This window comes from Hoplias malabaricus, chromosome 4 (assembly GCF_029633855.1).
Source record: "Hoplias malabaricus isolate fHopMal1 chromosome 4, fHopMal1.hap1, whole genome shotgun sequence".
Taxonomy (NCBI): Eukaryota; Metazoa; Chordata; class Actinopteri; order Characiformes; family Erythrinidae; genus Hoplias; species Hoplias malabaricus.
The window spans coordinates 69520394-69535753 of record NC_089803.1 but is presented as its reverse complement, the minus strand read 5'-3'; the positions used below and the strand labels follow the sequence as shown (position 1 = coordinate 69535753).

Here is a 15360-nt window from a genome sequence, read left to right as displayed (position 1 = left end):
TTGTGCTTATCTGACCAAACCCCAGGGCAGGTGAATGGCAGGAGCCCATGTGTGAGGGTGGCAGGAGGAGGCAGGCTTTTTCCAACCCTTCTTCAGGCCTATTCCTGGGAGGGGGATGGGAAGAAGGGGTAATTGTTCTTTTATTTAGGAGCATGGCCTGTTGCACATGGACTTCAGAGAAGAAGCCGTGTGTAGAGATCTGTCTAGACGTGGATCCCAGAGTGATCCACTGATGTGAGAGTTCAGTGTATTGCTGTTTGGGTTTGTAAAGCCCAGAAAAAGCTGTAGTTTTCAGGCTGTGGGTGAATGTGGGGAAGGCGAGGGGGGCAGAGCTGCAGGGGGATGGAGCCAGGAGCCTGAGGATCAAGTTACACTCTCTCAGACTTTTTCGAGGCAAGGGATTTTTTTTTTTGTCTTCTGAAAAGTGGGGGATGGTGGAGAAGGCATTCTGTACATATGGATCCTTCTAATTTTCCTTGGATTTTGCTTTAAAGAAGAAAGGGATTTTAATTCCAGAGTTTGCCGCTTTCCTCTCCGCTCGTTTCCCGTTTGTTTTGGCTTTGGACGAACAAAAGATGAGTGAATAGGAGTGAGATTTGTGGGGAAGGCGGACGAGTGCGTGAACCACACACAAAAGTCTCGGAGGAGAGCGGTCTGCGGTATGAATATGTGAATATGTGATTTAGATAGTTGGACAGAGTCCTGTTTTTGGTCTCTACGGTTTTTCATGGTGCTGTTGTCGAGCTCGGTTTCTTTCCTGCAGCGGGTGAAAGTTTGAGGAGTGTGTTTCTAAGATGTCCTCCGGGCGCTCTTCGAGTTCAGGGCCGCTCTTGGTGCTCTGTCTGTGGGCTGCGGTGTCCGCCGGAGCCCGGGATGTGATTCTCCACAAAAACGAGACGGATTCGTGCAAGAAGAACTCACCGTGTGAGGAGCTGAGGTTCAATACGTGTCTGGGCTCTCCTCTGCCCTACTCCCACACCTCCCTCGTCCTGGCCGAGGACTCTCTCTCTCAGGAAGAAGCGCTGGAGAAGCTCAACTTGTGGTCGGGTGAGGTTTATTAGGCCTAAATTAAACGTTATCACGCTTAAGACATTGTACATGTAATTCCAGCTATCCGGTTCGGGCTCTGTGGCTAAAACTCGGTGAAATCTTGGGCCTTGGTGGGGCACGAGCTCTTAAGTTTCCTCTGTGGAGAGCTACGTACACAGCCGTTACTCGGTCCTTAACCGTTACCTCAAATCTCCATGATATTAAATATGGGATACACAGAAAATGGCAGCTGCCACTACATAGACGCATAATATGGATTTTAAAATATTAAGGCCAACAGAAATGGTCCAAACCCACTTGAATTAAACTCTTTTCACATTACATCGTAAGTTAAGAACAGTTTAGCCTTCACCTCAGAAGCTAGGTGTTAATAATCTGGAGTATTTTCTACTACTAGAAACCCTAGTAGATACTACTACTATACCCCTGGTCCACACACACACACATATATATATATTTCATATAGCCCATATATAGTTCTGAAACTTTTTTTTTTAATCTAGAAATAAATTGGAATCAGACACTGCAGCAAATGCAGTCAATCGAAATCACCTTTTTAGCTGAATTTCCGTTCTCTTTCAACCCATAAGCACCTGTTAATGATGTGTTCCTGCCCCATTCACACCTTGAAGGACCCCCTGCATGAGCCTTTAAAGACCACCTTCTCCACACCTGTGTGAATGCACCCAGCACAGGATGAACAAAACCAACACACAAACAATATCCCTCAATTAGAAGCCATTTTCTGCCACTTATTAATGTGGTAACTATAAAATAGTAAGTTAAAATGAGGTCAGTCGTAATTATGAGTGTTCTTCTGACAGACTAAGTCGTGATATATAACAAATTTGACATAGTAACTTTACGAGACACCGCGACCCTGAAATGGAGAAGCGGAGAAGAAAATGATGATGATGATGACTTTACGAGATATGAAGTCATAATATGACTTATCCATAATGATAACCTAATAAGTCATACTTTTGAGAGATTAAATCATTATATAGTTGAGCATAATTATGAGATAGTAAGTCATAATGGAGTTAATACAATTTATGACATAGTAAATCATTACTATTGTGGTATATCATATAGTAATTATGAGATAGTAAGGGATACATTTGAGATAGTAAATCAGTTTATTAAGCAAGATAACTGTGAGAGTACGTCAAAGTATATTAAATCACAATTATGAGATAGTAAGTCAATACGAGTCCCTTTATAATGACATACTATGGGACATTTAATTTTTCAAGTGGCTTCCATACTTTTAAAAAGTAAATTATATTTAAGTAAACCAATTCATATTTACATGGAAGTTATTAACAAATTATAAATTACAGTCTTAGAAAACTAAGTGTGTGATGATTCAGAATGTCTCACAACACCGATAAGGTTTGACTGGAGAAAATTAAATTTTCCAAATTAAAATAAATCTGTATAATTTATATTATGTTTTGTACTCATTTTAAAATATTTCTCATGTTTGTGTAGTGCTACACCCCTATTATGGACTATACCTATAACCTTTGCCCCTCACTGACCTTCTGTTTGTCTTTTCTCTGTAGGTTTGAAAAATGCTCCTCGATGCTGGGCTGTCATTCAGCCCTTGCTGTGTGCAGTTTACATGCCCAAGTGTGAGAATGGTAAAGTGGAACTACCCAGTCAGCAGCTGTGTCTTAATACACGCAAACCCTGCAGCATCGTGGAACAGGAGCGAGGATGGCCTAACTTCCTGAAGTGTGACAGCAAGGAAAATTTCCCAGTTGGTTGTCAGGTATTTAATAAAATTACAGAGTGAATATTGTAACATCCACCAGTGTCTTTTAAAGGCTAAGCACCCCTTAATGGACCTCCATGAATATTTCACATTATTGTAGTGACTGACAGATATAAGTGTGAATTAAAATGAAAATAGCAGCTTACTTTGCTTTAAAACTGACAATTTTATTAAATTGATGGAAAAACATGAGCTCGCTACGGAAATTCTTGAACGCGACCGTGACGTCACTGGTGGACAACAGCTGAACAACGCCGCGGTAAAACACCGTTATGACTGACTGTTATGACAGTATCTAGCTAAATAACCAACATTATTCATGACAATAGCCTAGCAATAAGCTAAACTCAAATGTAGAGGTACCGTTATTCTTGTAAATGTGATCGAAGTCGAACTCGAATTCATCCGACACTATAAACCTCCGTAATGCAGCTACGTAGCCGAGTATAATCTGAGCCACCGAGTTTAGCGAGTCAAGCTAACGTTAACTAACACCAACTAAAACAGGCGAAGTGAGTGTCCTTACCCTGTTTACCTCCATGTTACAGAGGCTCTTGAACACCTTTCGTTGGTGTCCTTACATGCCCATATTGTTGGAAAAGCGCCAGTGAAATGAGCTACAGATAACGGAGTGAGCGGATGGTCCTTTCCAAAGTGCCCGTTTAAAGTGGACAAATTTAGTCCATTTTCTGGATATTTTGGGATCTTTGGGCCATTTGTTCACAGATGTCCCACTGTACATTGAATGATTGCAGCCAACAACAACACACCTTTTCCTCATTTTGCATTAAATTAAGTGCAGCTTCTAGAGTTGTTGTCCACCATCTACGTCACAGGCAAGACGCCTATTAGAGTTTCCCAACACCGTGGGGGGGGGGCAACGGTCTTTTAAACCTTATTCCTTCAATTAGTAAGAAATAACATGTTTTCTGACGATCAATAAACACAAGTTAGGAACTCAAACTCCACTGTATTTATTTGTTTGAGACTTTCATAGAGCTGCTGCTTAGCCTTTAAGCCCCTTTCACACATGCACACTGTAAACCTGAATAAGTGCAGAACTCAAAGAAATTAATACAATCAGTTGCCATAACATTTTTAAGTTCATAAACTCAGATGTCAGATGTATGCATAAACAGTTACTTTAAATGTCTACTACTTCATTTAATGCTTGTTACAACTAAAAAATATGCATTTCTGGTACTCAGTGCTATTAAATATTATTAACTAATCTAACCATGAATTCATTCATTGTCTGTGCCAAGGTTCCAGTTCATCACCGGGCACCACACATTCACACATATAGACACTCTTGCACGGCCAGTCCACCTACACAACATGTGTTTTTGCCCTGTGGGGGAACACACCAAACTCCTTAGGGCGGTGACCTGATGCGGGACTCGAACCCCTGACCCCAGGACTAAGTGATTCTACCTGTTGCGTCACCAGCCCTCGCACTGAAATAAACAAATGAAGCTGTCCACATTCACTAAAAGAAGTGAACCCCAGACCAGCCGTCATTTCGGCTGAAGATTGCTGCATGGGTCCTATGTCTGTGACTTCAGACGCCATGCTGCATAAACTCATAACAATTAAGTTCAGCTAAATCTCTCATATCCAGCTATTTTTACTTAAAGCCACAAACAAGACTCTGCTCAATGAAAATGTTACAGTTTCACAAACTCAACATGAAAAAATTGTTTAAATTAATTGAATTATTTAACTGAGTGAAACTTTTCATTCATTCGTTCATTCATTCATTCATTCATTCATTATCTGTAGCTGCTTATCCAGTTCAGGGTCGCGGTGGGTCCAGAGCCTACCTGGAATTGAGCGCAAGGCGGGAATACACCCTAGAGGGGGCGCCAGTCCTTCACAGGGCAACACAGACACACACACACACACAGTCACTCACACACTCACACTTACGGACACTTTTGAGTCGCCAATCCACCTACCAACATGTGTTTTTGACTGTGGGAAGAAATCGGAGCACCCGGAGTAAACCCATGCAGACACAGGGAGAACACACCACACTCCACACAGACAGTCACCCGGAGGAAACCCACGCAGACACAGAGAGAACACACCACACTCCTCACAGACAGTCACCTGGAGGAAACCCACGCAGACACGGAGAACACACCACACACCTCACAGTCACCCGGAGGAAACCCACGCAGACACAGGGAGAACACACCACAGTCCTCACAGACAGTCACCCGGAGGAAACCCACGCAGACACAGGGAGAACACACCACACTCCTCACAGACAGTCACCCGGAGGTGACTCACTTAATCCAGTTAATTATTTGAACATTAGGGTTTACAGTGCACGTTATCCCAGAAATGATCTGGAGCTTACCCTGAGTAGCTGTATGTGTGAATGTGACAATGAGGATTTTATTGCAGTAGCCCCCAGAGCCTCTGGGTAAAATCAGAGTCAGTGCGTGTGTGAACACAGTCGCTAATGTTCGGGATTATTTCCTGCACGCGCGGCAAAGGTGCTGCCCCAGGCCTAAAGCACGCACAACATTTCACTCTGTGAGAGCATGTCTGACACGTGGGAAAGGACCACTTTGGGACATCTCCGTACCTGATACTCACTAGTTTCTCTAGAGTTTCTCTGGGTTTCATGTGTGAAACAAGCTGCAGAGTGGGTAGGTGTGAAGTGCCTGTTCATATAGAATCTATAGAGTCTGTAATTTTTCGGGCCTATATACACAGGAAAAATAAAACGCAGGTCAAGTTTGAAAACGAACGCATGTATATTAATCATGTCTTTCACACCAAGTCGAAAACTAACGAACTCCGATGCAGTGTTCTTTTTTCGATTAGAGCCTGTTCTATTTTCTGCGTTGTATGGCTGTGTTAATATCATGCGACCAATTAGAGTTCTGCTGGCAAGGTTCCAAACCAAGTAACTGAGCATTAAGATGGCGGCAGGTTAGTTCGTCCACAAAAGCCTATAAAACAACCAACAAGTTGATGTTAAAGAAAATATAATCTTTTTTTACTGAGAGGAGCAACACACAGAAGCAGAGCCTCAAACTCCCCCAGTGACCTATGAAAATAGGTCTCAATGTAGTGTAGTAAACTTCAGGCACTTTCAGTCATCTTTCACTCCATTCTCCCACAAAATGGCACAAATATTTTACAGAAACCAGACTCTGCACACGTGTTCCATGGGATGGGAGAACCTTATTTCTGATTAGTATTTGCTCCCTGTCTCACTGATAATTTGCATAAATGTAAATTATGCAAACGTCTCTCACTTCCATCGAAAATGAATCATTTCTGTTTTGCTGCTGTTGTGACAACACAATTTGGAGTCTTGCCCAAGGAATCTTGGATCTATGGTGTGGGTTGCTTATTTTCTTTGCAGTGTACCATTTTTAAAATTCATTCATTCATTCATTATCTGTAACCGCTTATCCAGTTCAGGGTCGCGGTGGGTCCAGAGCCTACCTGGAATCACTGGGCGCAAGGCGGGAACACACCCTGGAGGGGGCACCAGTCCTTCACAGGGCAACACAGACACACACACACATTCACTTACACACTCACACCTACGGACACTTTTGAGTGTCGCCAATCCACCTACCAACGTGTGTTTTTGGACTGTGGGACAGTCACCCGGAGGAAACCCACGCAGACACAGGGAGAACACACCACACTCCTCACGGACAGTCACCCGGAGCAGGAATCGAACCCACAACCTCCAGGTCCCTGCAGCTGTGTGACTGCGTCACCGTGCCGCCCTCATTTTTAAAATGAAATTTCTAAATTTCTTAAACGTAAATTTGTAGAACAAGGGGTGGAATTGCCCTTAAAGTATTTTGTGTATATTCCCAGTAATACACAGGCTGGCTTCCTCTAAACCCCTGTCTGTTGGAATTATGATAGAAATAACATATCATCATGGATCACTGTCTGTAACAAATTCCGAATGAGCTTTTCTGGTTGATTTCACACTCTTCCTTTAATGCAATTTATTTTCATCAATTGTGTTTTTCTCCTTACCCCAGAATGAGGTGCAGAAAATCAAATTCAATACATCAGGACACTGTGAGAAACCTCTGGTCAAGACTGATATTCAGGATAGCTGGTACAAAGATGTCGAGGGCTGCGGCATCCAGTGCGACAACCCTCTCTTCACAGAGGAGGAACACTCAGACATGCACAACTACATCGCTTGCTTTGGATCTGTTACCCTTCTGTGCACCTTCTTCACATTGGTGAGCAACACTATGAAAAGGAAAATAGCTTCTGGTCAAGTTGCAGTAGGATAAATATATAGATAGCAGTAGCTGTAGTTCAATAATAGAGATTGATGTATGGATGGATGGATGGAGAGAACTTTATTGTCATTACGTACAGTACAGGCCGAGTGCAACACAATGCAGTTTGCAGCCAGTATTCAGAGTGCAATGTGACCTGTGGCAGGTGGATGTTGGGTAAATAGGAACATCACTGAACTAGTTTACACTAAGGATTTCACTCGGCATCTTGCTGTTTTTCTCTGTCTCCCACAGGCTACGTTTCTTGCAGACTGGAAGAATTCCAACCGCTATCCTGCTGTTATCCTCTTTTATGTCAATGCCTGCTTCTTCATAGGCAGCATCGGATGGCTAGCTCAGTTTATGGATGGCGCTCGCAAAGAGATAGTGTGCAAAAGTGACAACACCATGCGGCTTGGAGAACCCTCGTAAGGATGAAGCTGTAGTTTGGATTTGAAGAAAAAGACTGAAGCAAGAGATGTAAATAAATTAACACGACATGGTTAAGGAAATTAATTTTTTTTGTCTCTCCAGATCCACAGAGACACTTTCGTGTGTTATCATCTTCATCATCGTGTACTATTCCCTGATGTCAGGAGTCATCTGGTTTGTTATGCTTACCTACGCCTGGCATACGTCTTTCAAAGCCCTTGGCACTACCCAGCAACCTCTGACTGGAAAGACATCATACTTCCACTTGGTCACATGGTCTGTACCATTCATACTCACAGTGGCTATACTGGCCATTGCAGAGGTAAGACTTATTATTTTTCCCGTCGTATTTCTGCTTCGTTATTAATAATACAGCATTGAGGGACTCCACTGAATATCTTGCAGGTAGATGGAGACTCTGTCAGTGGGATCTGCTTTGTGGGGTACAAGAACTACAGGTACCGCGCTGGGTTTGTTCTCGCTCCTATCGGAGTGGTTCTTGTTATCGGTGGTTATTTCCTAATAAGAGGTAAGAGTGACTAGATAAACGGTCACTTTCCACCATTGCCCAATTCATTTTCATACAAACATATAATGGGAAAATGTTATTTATCATAACAGTCAGTGAAGGCTGATCCCGAGTTCTCCCTTTGCAGGTGTCATGACATTGTTTTCCATCAAAAGCAAACACCCTGGACTACTAAGTGAAAAAGCTGCAAGCAAAATTAACGAGACCATGCTCAGACTGGGTATGCCGCTCTAGAGGAGCCTTCTGCTGTTAAATGTTTACTTATATCTGAAATCATTCATTATAATCATTGGGCGCAAGGTGGGAATACACCCTGGAGGGGGCGCCAGTCCTTCACAGGGCAATACATACACTCACACACACGGACACTTTTGAGTCACCAATCCACCTACCAACATGTGTTTTTGGACTGTGGGAGGAAACCGGAGCCCCCAGAGGAAACCCCACGCAGACTCAGGGAGAACACACCACACTCCTCACAGACAGTCACCCGGAGGAAACCCACGCAGACACAGGGAGAACACACCAAACTCCTCACAGACCCGGAGCAGGAAACGAACCCACAACCTTCAGGTCCCTGGAGCTGTGTGACTGCGGCACTACCTGCTACGGCACCGTGCCGCCCTGTGCCCTACTATGTATTATTTAAAACTCCTCAGTTTTCGATACATTCACGTTATGATGGGTTTATAGGAACATAACCCCATTATAAATCATCAATCAACTCAAGTTGGCACTGCATTAAAAAAATTAATAGATATATTCCATCTTTTCATTTAAACATAACATTATAATCATCAGGGAAATTTTGGCCTGCACAACTGTTGTGAGATGTAAAGGATTTTGATGCAACTTTCACATATAGGGCGGCACGGTGGTGCAGCAGGTAGGTGTCGCAGTCACACAGCTCCAGGGACCTAGAGGTTGTGGGTTCGATTCCCGCTCCGGGTGACTGTCTGTGAGGAGTGTGGTGTGTTCTCCCTGAGTCTGCGTGGGGTTTCCTCCGGGTGAATGTCTGTGAGGAGTGTGGTGTGTTCTCCCTGTGTCTGCGTAGGTTTCCTCCGGGTGCTCCGGTTTCCTCCCACAGTCCAAAAACACACGTTGGTAGGTGGATTGGCGACTCAAATGCGTCCGTAGGTGTGAGTGTGTGAGTGAATGTGTGTGTGTTGCCCTGTGAAGGACTGGCGCCCCCTCCAGGGTGTATTCCCGCCTTGTGCCCAATGATTCCAGGTAGGCTCTGGACCCTCTGTGACCCTGAACTGGATAAGCAGTTACAGATAATGAATGAATGAATATATATTAGGGCACAGAAATGGAGAGAGAAAGAGAAAGAGACCTGGAGAGTGATAAAGTGATAAAGAGAGGATGAAGAGAGTGAGAGAGTATGAGAGAAAGATTAAAGAGAATGTTAAACACGTAAAATAAAGAGGGAACAAGAGTATTTTAATTTGTTTGAGCTCTTGTGTGAATGTGGACATTTTTGAAAATGTTGTTAATGTAGATTTTTTTGGATATTGCAGGCTAAAACCTGTTTTTAAAAATATCCACATAGATCTGCATGAGGCCACCGTTGGAGTATCATGCTGTGTATTGCTGACTGGGGACAAGAATGTGTATATATATATGTGTATCACTGGAATTATCTTCTTACATGCCGTCAATGTTGTCTTTCTTCCTGCCAGGCATATTTGGCTTTCTGGCATTTGGCTTTGTTTTCATCACATTTGGATGCCACTTCTATGACTTTTTCAACCAAGCCGAATGGGAAAGGAGCTTCAGGGAATATGTGCTGTGAGCATATTTATATTCTACTTATTAATAAACAGACACTGAGCATTTAGGAGTTTAGTTTACGTGTTTTTAATGTTTATAGAATATTTGTTTTCACTATCGTGATCTGTGCGTATTCTCTGAGTTAGTCTTACACTTAGCATATTTCAACAGGTGTGAAGCTAATGTGACTATAGCTCATCAGACCAAAAAGCCAATCCCAGAATGTACCATTAAGAACCGACCCAGTTTGCTAGTAGAGAAGATCAATCTGTTCTCTATGTTTGGAACTGGTATTGCCATGAGCACCTGGGTGTGGACCAAAGCCACGGCCCTTATTTGGAAACGCACCTGGTGTAGGTAAGTTTCTCACTCTTTAAAGTCACTCTATAAAGTTAGACAAACTCAGTCACAATATAATAAACCAAAGTAAAAACGTTTTCCAGTGACAGAATAAATATAACGGCCCTAAAGCGACTGTAAATGTTTGCTGTAAAAAATAAATCAATAAAAACAGTAACATTTACGTTTTCATCTGTGCTCAAGGATCATCGGACGCAGTGATGATGAACCAAAGCGCATCAAAAAGAGCAAGATGATAGCCAAAGCATTCTCGAAACGGAAAGAACTCCAAAAAGATCCCGAAAAAGAGTTGTCTTTCAGCATGCACACAGTTTCCCATGAAGGACCTGTAGGTAAGTAGAGCACCCCCTGCTGGACTTGCTGCTGAAGCACAAAACAAAGGAATAAGCCAAGTTCTGAAAAAGAATTCTATTATCTAAGTCAGAGTTTTGGGTATTTTTATGAGGAGAATATTTGATAGTCCTCTGAGATCTATTTGTTTACCTTCATGTGAGAAATCCAACATAAAGCACATCAATTTCTGTCCTCCTCTGCAGCGGGTATTAACTTTGAGCTCAACGAGCCGTCTGTGGAAATGTCCTCAGCTTGGGCCCAGCATGTGACGAAGATGGTGGCCCGAAGAGGTGCCATCTTACCTCAGGATATCTCAGTAACTCCGACTTGCACGCCTGGTCAGTAATAAAACTCATCGATACATCTGGAGGGATTACTTAAGCAATAATACATGATAGAGAGTGCTAGAGAATGTTAGATATTTGAACCCCGAGTGTATTATTGAGATTATACCACAATTTACAGTTTATTGTTAGGTTTTAGTAAAAAATAGAAGGACAGAAAAAAACAGTTTGTTGTAAAATAGTTCCTTTTTGCCCTTGAACTAGTTCATGAACTAGTTCTGTTCAAGACACTGGTGCTATTCACATAAACAGACAGAGTCAGGACAGTGTCATGGTTTATTCATTGTTTACAGCAGGGTTAAATCATTCATTCATTGTCTGTAACCCTTATCCAGTTCAGGGTCGCAGTGGGTCCAGAGCCTACCTGGAATCATTGGGCGCAAGGCGGGAATACACCCTGGAGGGGGCGCCAGTCCTTCACAGGGCAACACACACACTCACATTCACTCACACCTACGGACACTTTTGAGTCGCCAATCCACCTACCAACGTGTGTTTTTGGACTGTGGGAGGAAACCGGAGCACCCGGAGGAAACCCACGCAGACACAGAGAGAACATACCACACTCCTCACAGACAGTCACCTGGAGGAAACCCACGCAGACACAGAGAGAACACACCACACTCCTTACAGACAGTCACCCGGAGGAAACCCACACAGACACAGAGAGAACACACCACACTCCTTACAGACAGTCACCCGGAGTGGGAATTGAACCCACAACCTCCAGGTCCCTGGAGCTGTGTAACTGTGACACTACCTGCTGCACCACCGTGCCACCCATAATACAACACATGTAAATTAAATTTAAAGCAAGTACTTTTGAGTAACAAATGGCTCGTGAATCATCCTGCTGAGCTTGTGAATGAGAGCAGCACAAAGAAGTAAAAGAACGTGCTTCGAGACATGCTGAACATAGTCCCAGAAAACACACTGATGGAGTACTCTCCTGTTTTTATTTCTTCCTGTTTTCAAACCAGAAAGCATATAAGCAGTCTGCAGGACTAGAACTCTTGTCTCAGTGCTCTTTCTTGAGCTTCTTTAGCCTGACTCGCCAATGGATGTCATCATGGTTCGTGCAGAAGAACCTACTATTCTTTGATTCCTTTTTTTTTTTTCAAGTTCAAGAATCTGTTTATGTTTGTGGAAATGCTTTGAATGGTTCAAAATTAGGCTCTGGAACAGGAACCGAACCAGTTCCACGTTGTTTGAGAAGTCTAGTCACCCCACAAATGCTAAAAGCCCCTCCAACAACTCTGTCTTGCAAGTGGTGGGGTCGTTGCCAAGTGGCATGTAGATATGGCCAAGTAATACCTTAAGAGCTTTGATCAGATTTTGACTGTAATTATCATCACTCCTGGAACATCACTCAGCCAATCGCAACTAACTGAGGCATAATTGATAGTGACAGATAGCTTTGAATGTTTCTAATATTATTTATAAACGTGTGTCCATGTGCAGTGCCACCTCCAGAGGAGAGAAACAGACTGTGGAGGGTGGAAGCTGAGATTTCGCCTGAGATGATGAAACGGAAGAAGAAAAAGAAGAAGAGGAAGAAGGAGGTGCGCCCCATTGCAGCGGCCGAAGAGGAGGTCAATCCCATCCCCCGTCGGAGAGAGTTTGGCGCCAGCGCTGTACCTCGGCTTCCGAAGCTACCAGGACACTGCAGCCTTGTGGCTAATCTGTGGGAAAAGCAGCGGCAACAGCAACAAGAAGACAACATCCTTCCAGGTTCTTTCCCAGAATACAGACCTCCCTGTCCAGCTCCATACAACGATAGATACGGAGGGCTGAGCTATCTGCCGTCCAGCCAGTTCAGCAGAGAGCTCGCAAACCCCCTAACGCTTAGAGACAGACAGCACGACAGCCGAGGCCAGCTTCATCCATCAGCCTGGCAATCTAACGGAGCGTTCTGCCTTTCTGGACAGGAGATGTTCACACCAGGGGCTGGTGGCAGGACAGACCACACGTCTCGATCAGAGGGCAGAAGGGCAGTGATTGCACCCATCCACTCCAGAACCAACCTAATGGAGGCAGAGCTGATGGACGCTGACTCTGATTTTTGACCTTCCCAAATCATTGGGTCCTGGAGACTCAGAAAGTGCTGGATACTTTGCATCATGCCTTAAATAGTTTGTAGAAAGGTGTAGGGGAAGCAGTCCCATGTGTCAGGCTCAAGAATGACAGACGTTGAAAAGGGCCTTGTTCTAGTAAAAGCCTGGAGCAGAGGATCATTATATGGAAGTACTTTCTCAAGAGTAAATCACATCTCTCTTTAGCTTTGCCATAGTTCAGCAAGTGTCCATCGGTACACAACTGGTTGAGAGAAGAAAAGACTAACCTCTGCTTTATCTGTCTTGTTACAGAGAGAATTTATTATAACTATTATAATAATTATTATTATGATCACTGCTTTCATGTAAAGTTGCCTGGTGCAATCACAAACAAACTCCAACTCTTTCCTTTGTAGATGTAGCCCATGTGAATGTGAGGGCATTGTTATAAGAAACAGACCGCTTGGAAACTGAAAACACTAATAACAAAAAATGTGTTCATGTGCTGTTTGCATCTAAAATTATATCTGTACAGTTTTATCAAAAAGGCTATTTTTTTACAGTAGTGTGTAGTTTTTGTTGCCAGTATTTTGTACTATATTTTATTGTACATATTTCTCTGTCCTTTTTCCTTGGTTTATTTTGGATTTTTTGAGTTTTGTTGCAGTGTTATATTCACTTTCTAAGAAGGTCTTTTGTTTTGTAATCGAAAAAATTATAGTATCTTTTAACTGTCGGTGATCATATTAACCACAATGTAGTCTGTGACTTTTTTTACAGTCCAGAATGTACTGTGTTTAGAAAACGTACCATACCCTCTACGGAAATGTGTGTACCCTAAACCCTTACAGTTCCTGTCACCATGAAATAAGCAGCTCTTTATGGATTAACGTCTTCATCAAGAGTCCACAGTTCCACAGTCAAACCTGGTGCTTACAGCGATGTATATATTTTTTCAAATGAAAGAAATGTAAGGTTTCACTGGTGTAGTAACACCTGCTTACGATACAGTTAGGCCAGGCTTTGCACCCTCTCTTAAAATCCACAGGTACTAGTGAACATTTAAGAGCTACTGTCAAAGTAAGGCCTCTGGTTTAGAGTGGGGATGTGATTTTAGACAATGAGGAGTAACAGATATGGTGCTTGAAGTCTCTCTCTGTTTTAGGGACATCTGTGAGTTTCAGATGAGTTTCTTCATCCTAACGACTGACACCACACATAAATCCAGCTATGTGTAGATTAACTGATCATATATATATTTTTTTATTATTGAAGCTTCCCTAGATAGTATACAGATAGTAAATAGCCTGCACAATGCTTACAATGAATCATTTTGCTGTATTTTTGCATATGTTTTTAAAAATAAACAACAGATTTACTTCAGTGTCCTTCATGTGGCAATTAATCTGTGATTTTATCTTTCTAAAATACGTCATATACATCAAAACACATCATATTAGCTTGTGCATTACAACCTTTTATTTTGGCCAACTTAAGTGGGAGCTCTAGTTAGAAAAAAAAAGGGTCCACTTTCTCAAACACATCTTATTGATTAGATCATATTCCACCTATAATCTAGGACTCCCTGAGTCACGTGATACTACTCTGTCACATACTCCACTGATTCGTTTTCAGACATCAGTGGATGGATCAGCACATTTGGAGGCGGACACTAACTGCAGTTAAGAGCAATTGCTTTGACATGTTTGGTGCTTCGTGTTAGAGAAAACTGAGGCCAACTGAATTCCCAGCAACATCCCCCATTGGTGGAAAGTTATGCCACTTAGGAGCCAGTAAAATTACCTTAATGTTTGATTGCGATACTCACTTTTTCCCTTAATTTCTGCTACAATATTTAGGGGAACTCTGCTCAGAACATTTTAAAACACAATATGACCTCTACCAGTCATTCATCCATTGTCTGTAAGTTGTTACCCAGTTCAGGGTCACGGCGGGTCCGGAGCCTACCCGGAATCACTGTGCAAGGCAGGAACACACTCTGGAGGGGGCGCCAGTGCAACACAGGACGACACACTCACAGCTATGGACATTTATGAGTTGCCAATTCACCTACCAATATGTGTTTTTGGACCATGGGAGGAAACCTACGCTGACACGGGGAGAACACCCCAAACTCCGAAAAGACTCCACAACTCAACCTAAAGGTCAACCTGAGTCTGTTTTGATTAATAATGAGAAAGACACAGAGAGAGATGAATGCATTTGTTAATTAATGGAACTTCTCACCAAGATGGATCTCACTTTTGATGTGAACTAAGCTGCTGCAGATTCTAAATGAAGTCACTTAAAAAAAAAAGAAACAACAGGTACAGCACAAGATTGCCCAAGTTTTGTTTTAACCAAGCACCCTTTGCCCCATGATGACGTCACCGAAGACGAAGGTAGATTTAGGGCTCCATTTGGG

The 15360-nt window shown here is 42.8% G+C and overlaps 1 protein-coding gene across 2 annotated transcripts; it reads left to right on the top strand.

The window, feature by feature from the left end:
• Positions 1-342: 342 nt before the first annotated feature.
• smo (smoothened, frizzled class receptor) lies at positions 343-14302 on the top strand. Of its 2 annotated transcripts, XM_066669382.1 has the most exons (13): positions 343-659; positions 764-1047; positions 2619-2827; positions 6859-7068; positions 7366-7538; positions 7645-7864; positions 7948-8071; positions 8199-8291; positions 9754-9862; positions 10016-10201; positions 10388-10536; positions 10741-10875; positions 12343-14302. In XM_066669382.1, exons 2-13 carry the CDS (start codon positions 795-797, stop codon positions 12945-12947), a joined length of 2466 nt encoding a protein of 821 aa, XP_066525479.1. In that variant the 5' UTR covers positions 343-659; positions 764-794; the 3' UTR covers positions 12948-14302. The 2 variants fall into 2 exon arrangements, with proteins under 2 accessions (XP_066525479.1, XP_066525478.1); XM_066669381.1 differs by having other exon boundaries at positions 343-1047.
• The last annotated feature ends 1058 nt before the right edge of the window (positions 14303-15360 follow it).

Excerpts from the sequence above, each read along its gene's own strand:
- smo (XM_066669382.1), top strand. The coding sequence starts at position 795 with ATGTCCTCCGGGCGCTCTTCGAGTTCAGGGCCGCTCTTGGTGCTCTGT. Across the intron at positions 2,828-6,858 it reads ATTTCCCAGTTGGTTGTCAG|AATGAGGTGCAGAAAATCAA; the intron begins GTATTTAATAAA and ends TCCTTACCCCAG. Across the intron at positions 7,539-7,644 it reads ATGCGGCTTGGAGAACCCTC|ATCCACAGAGACACTTTCGT; the intron begins GTAAGGATGAAG and ends TTGTCTCTCCAG.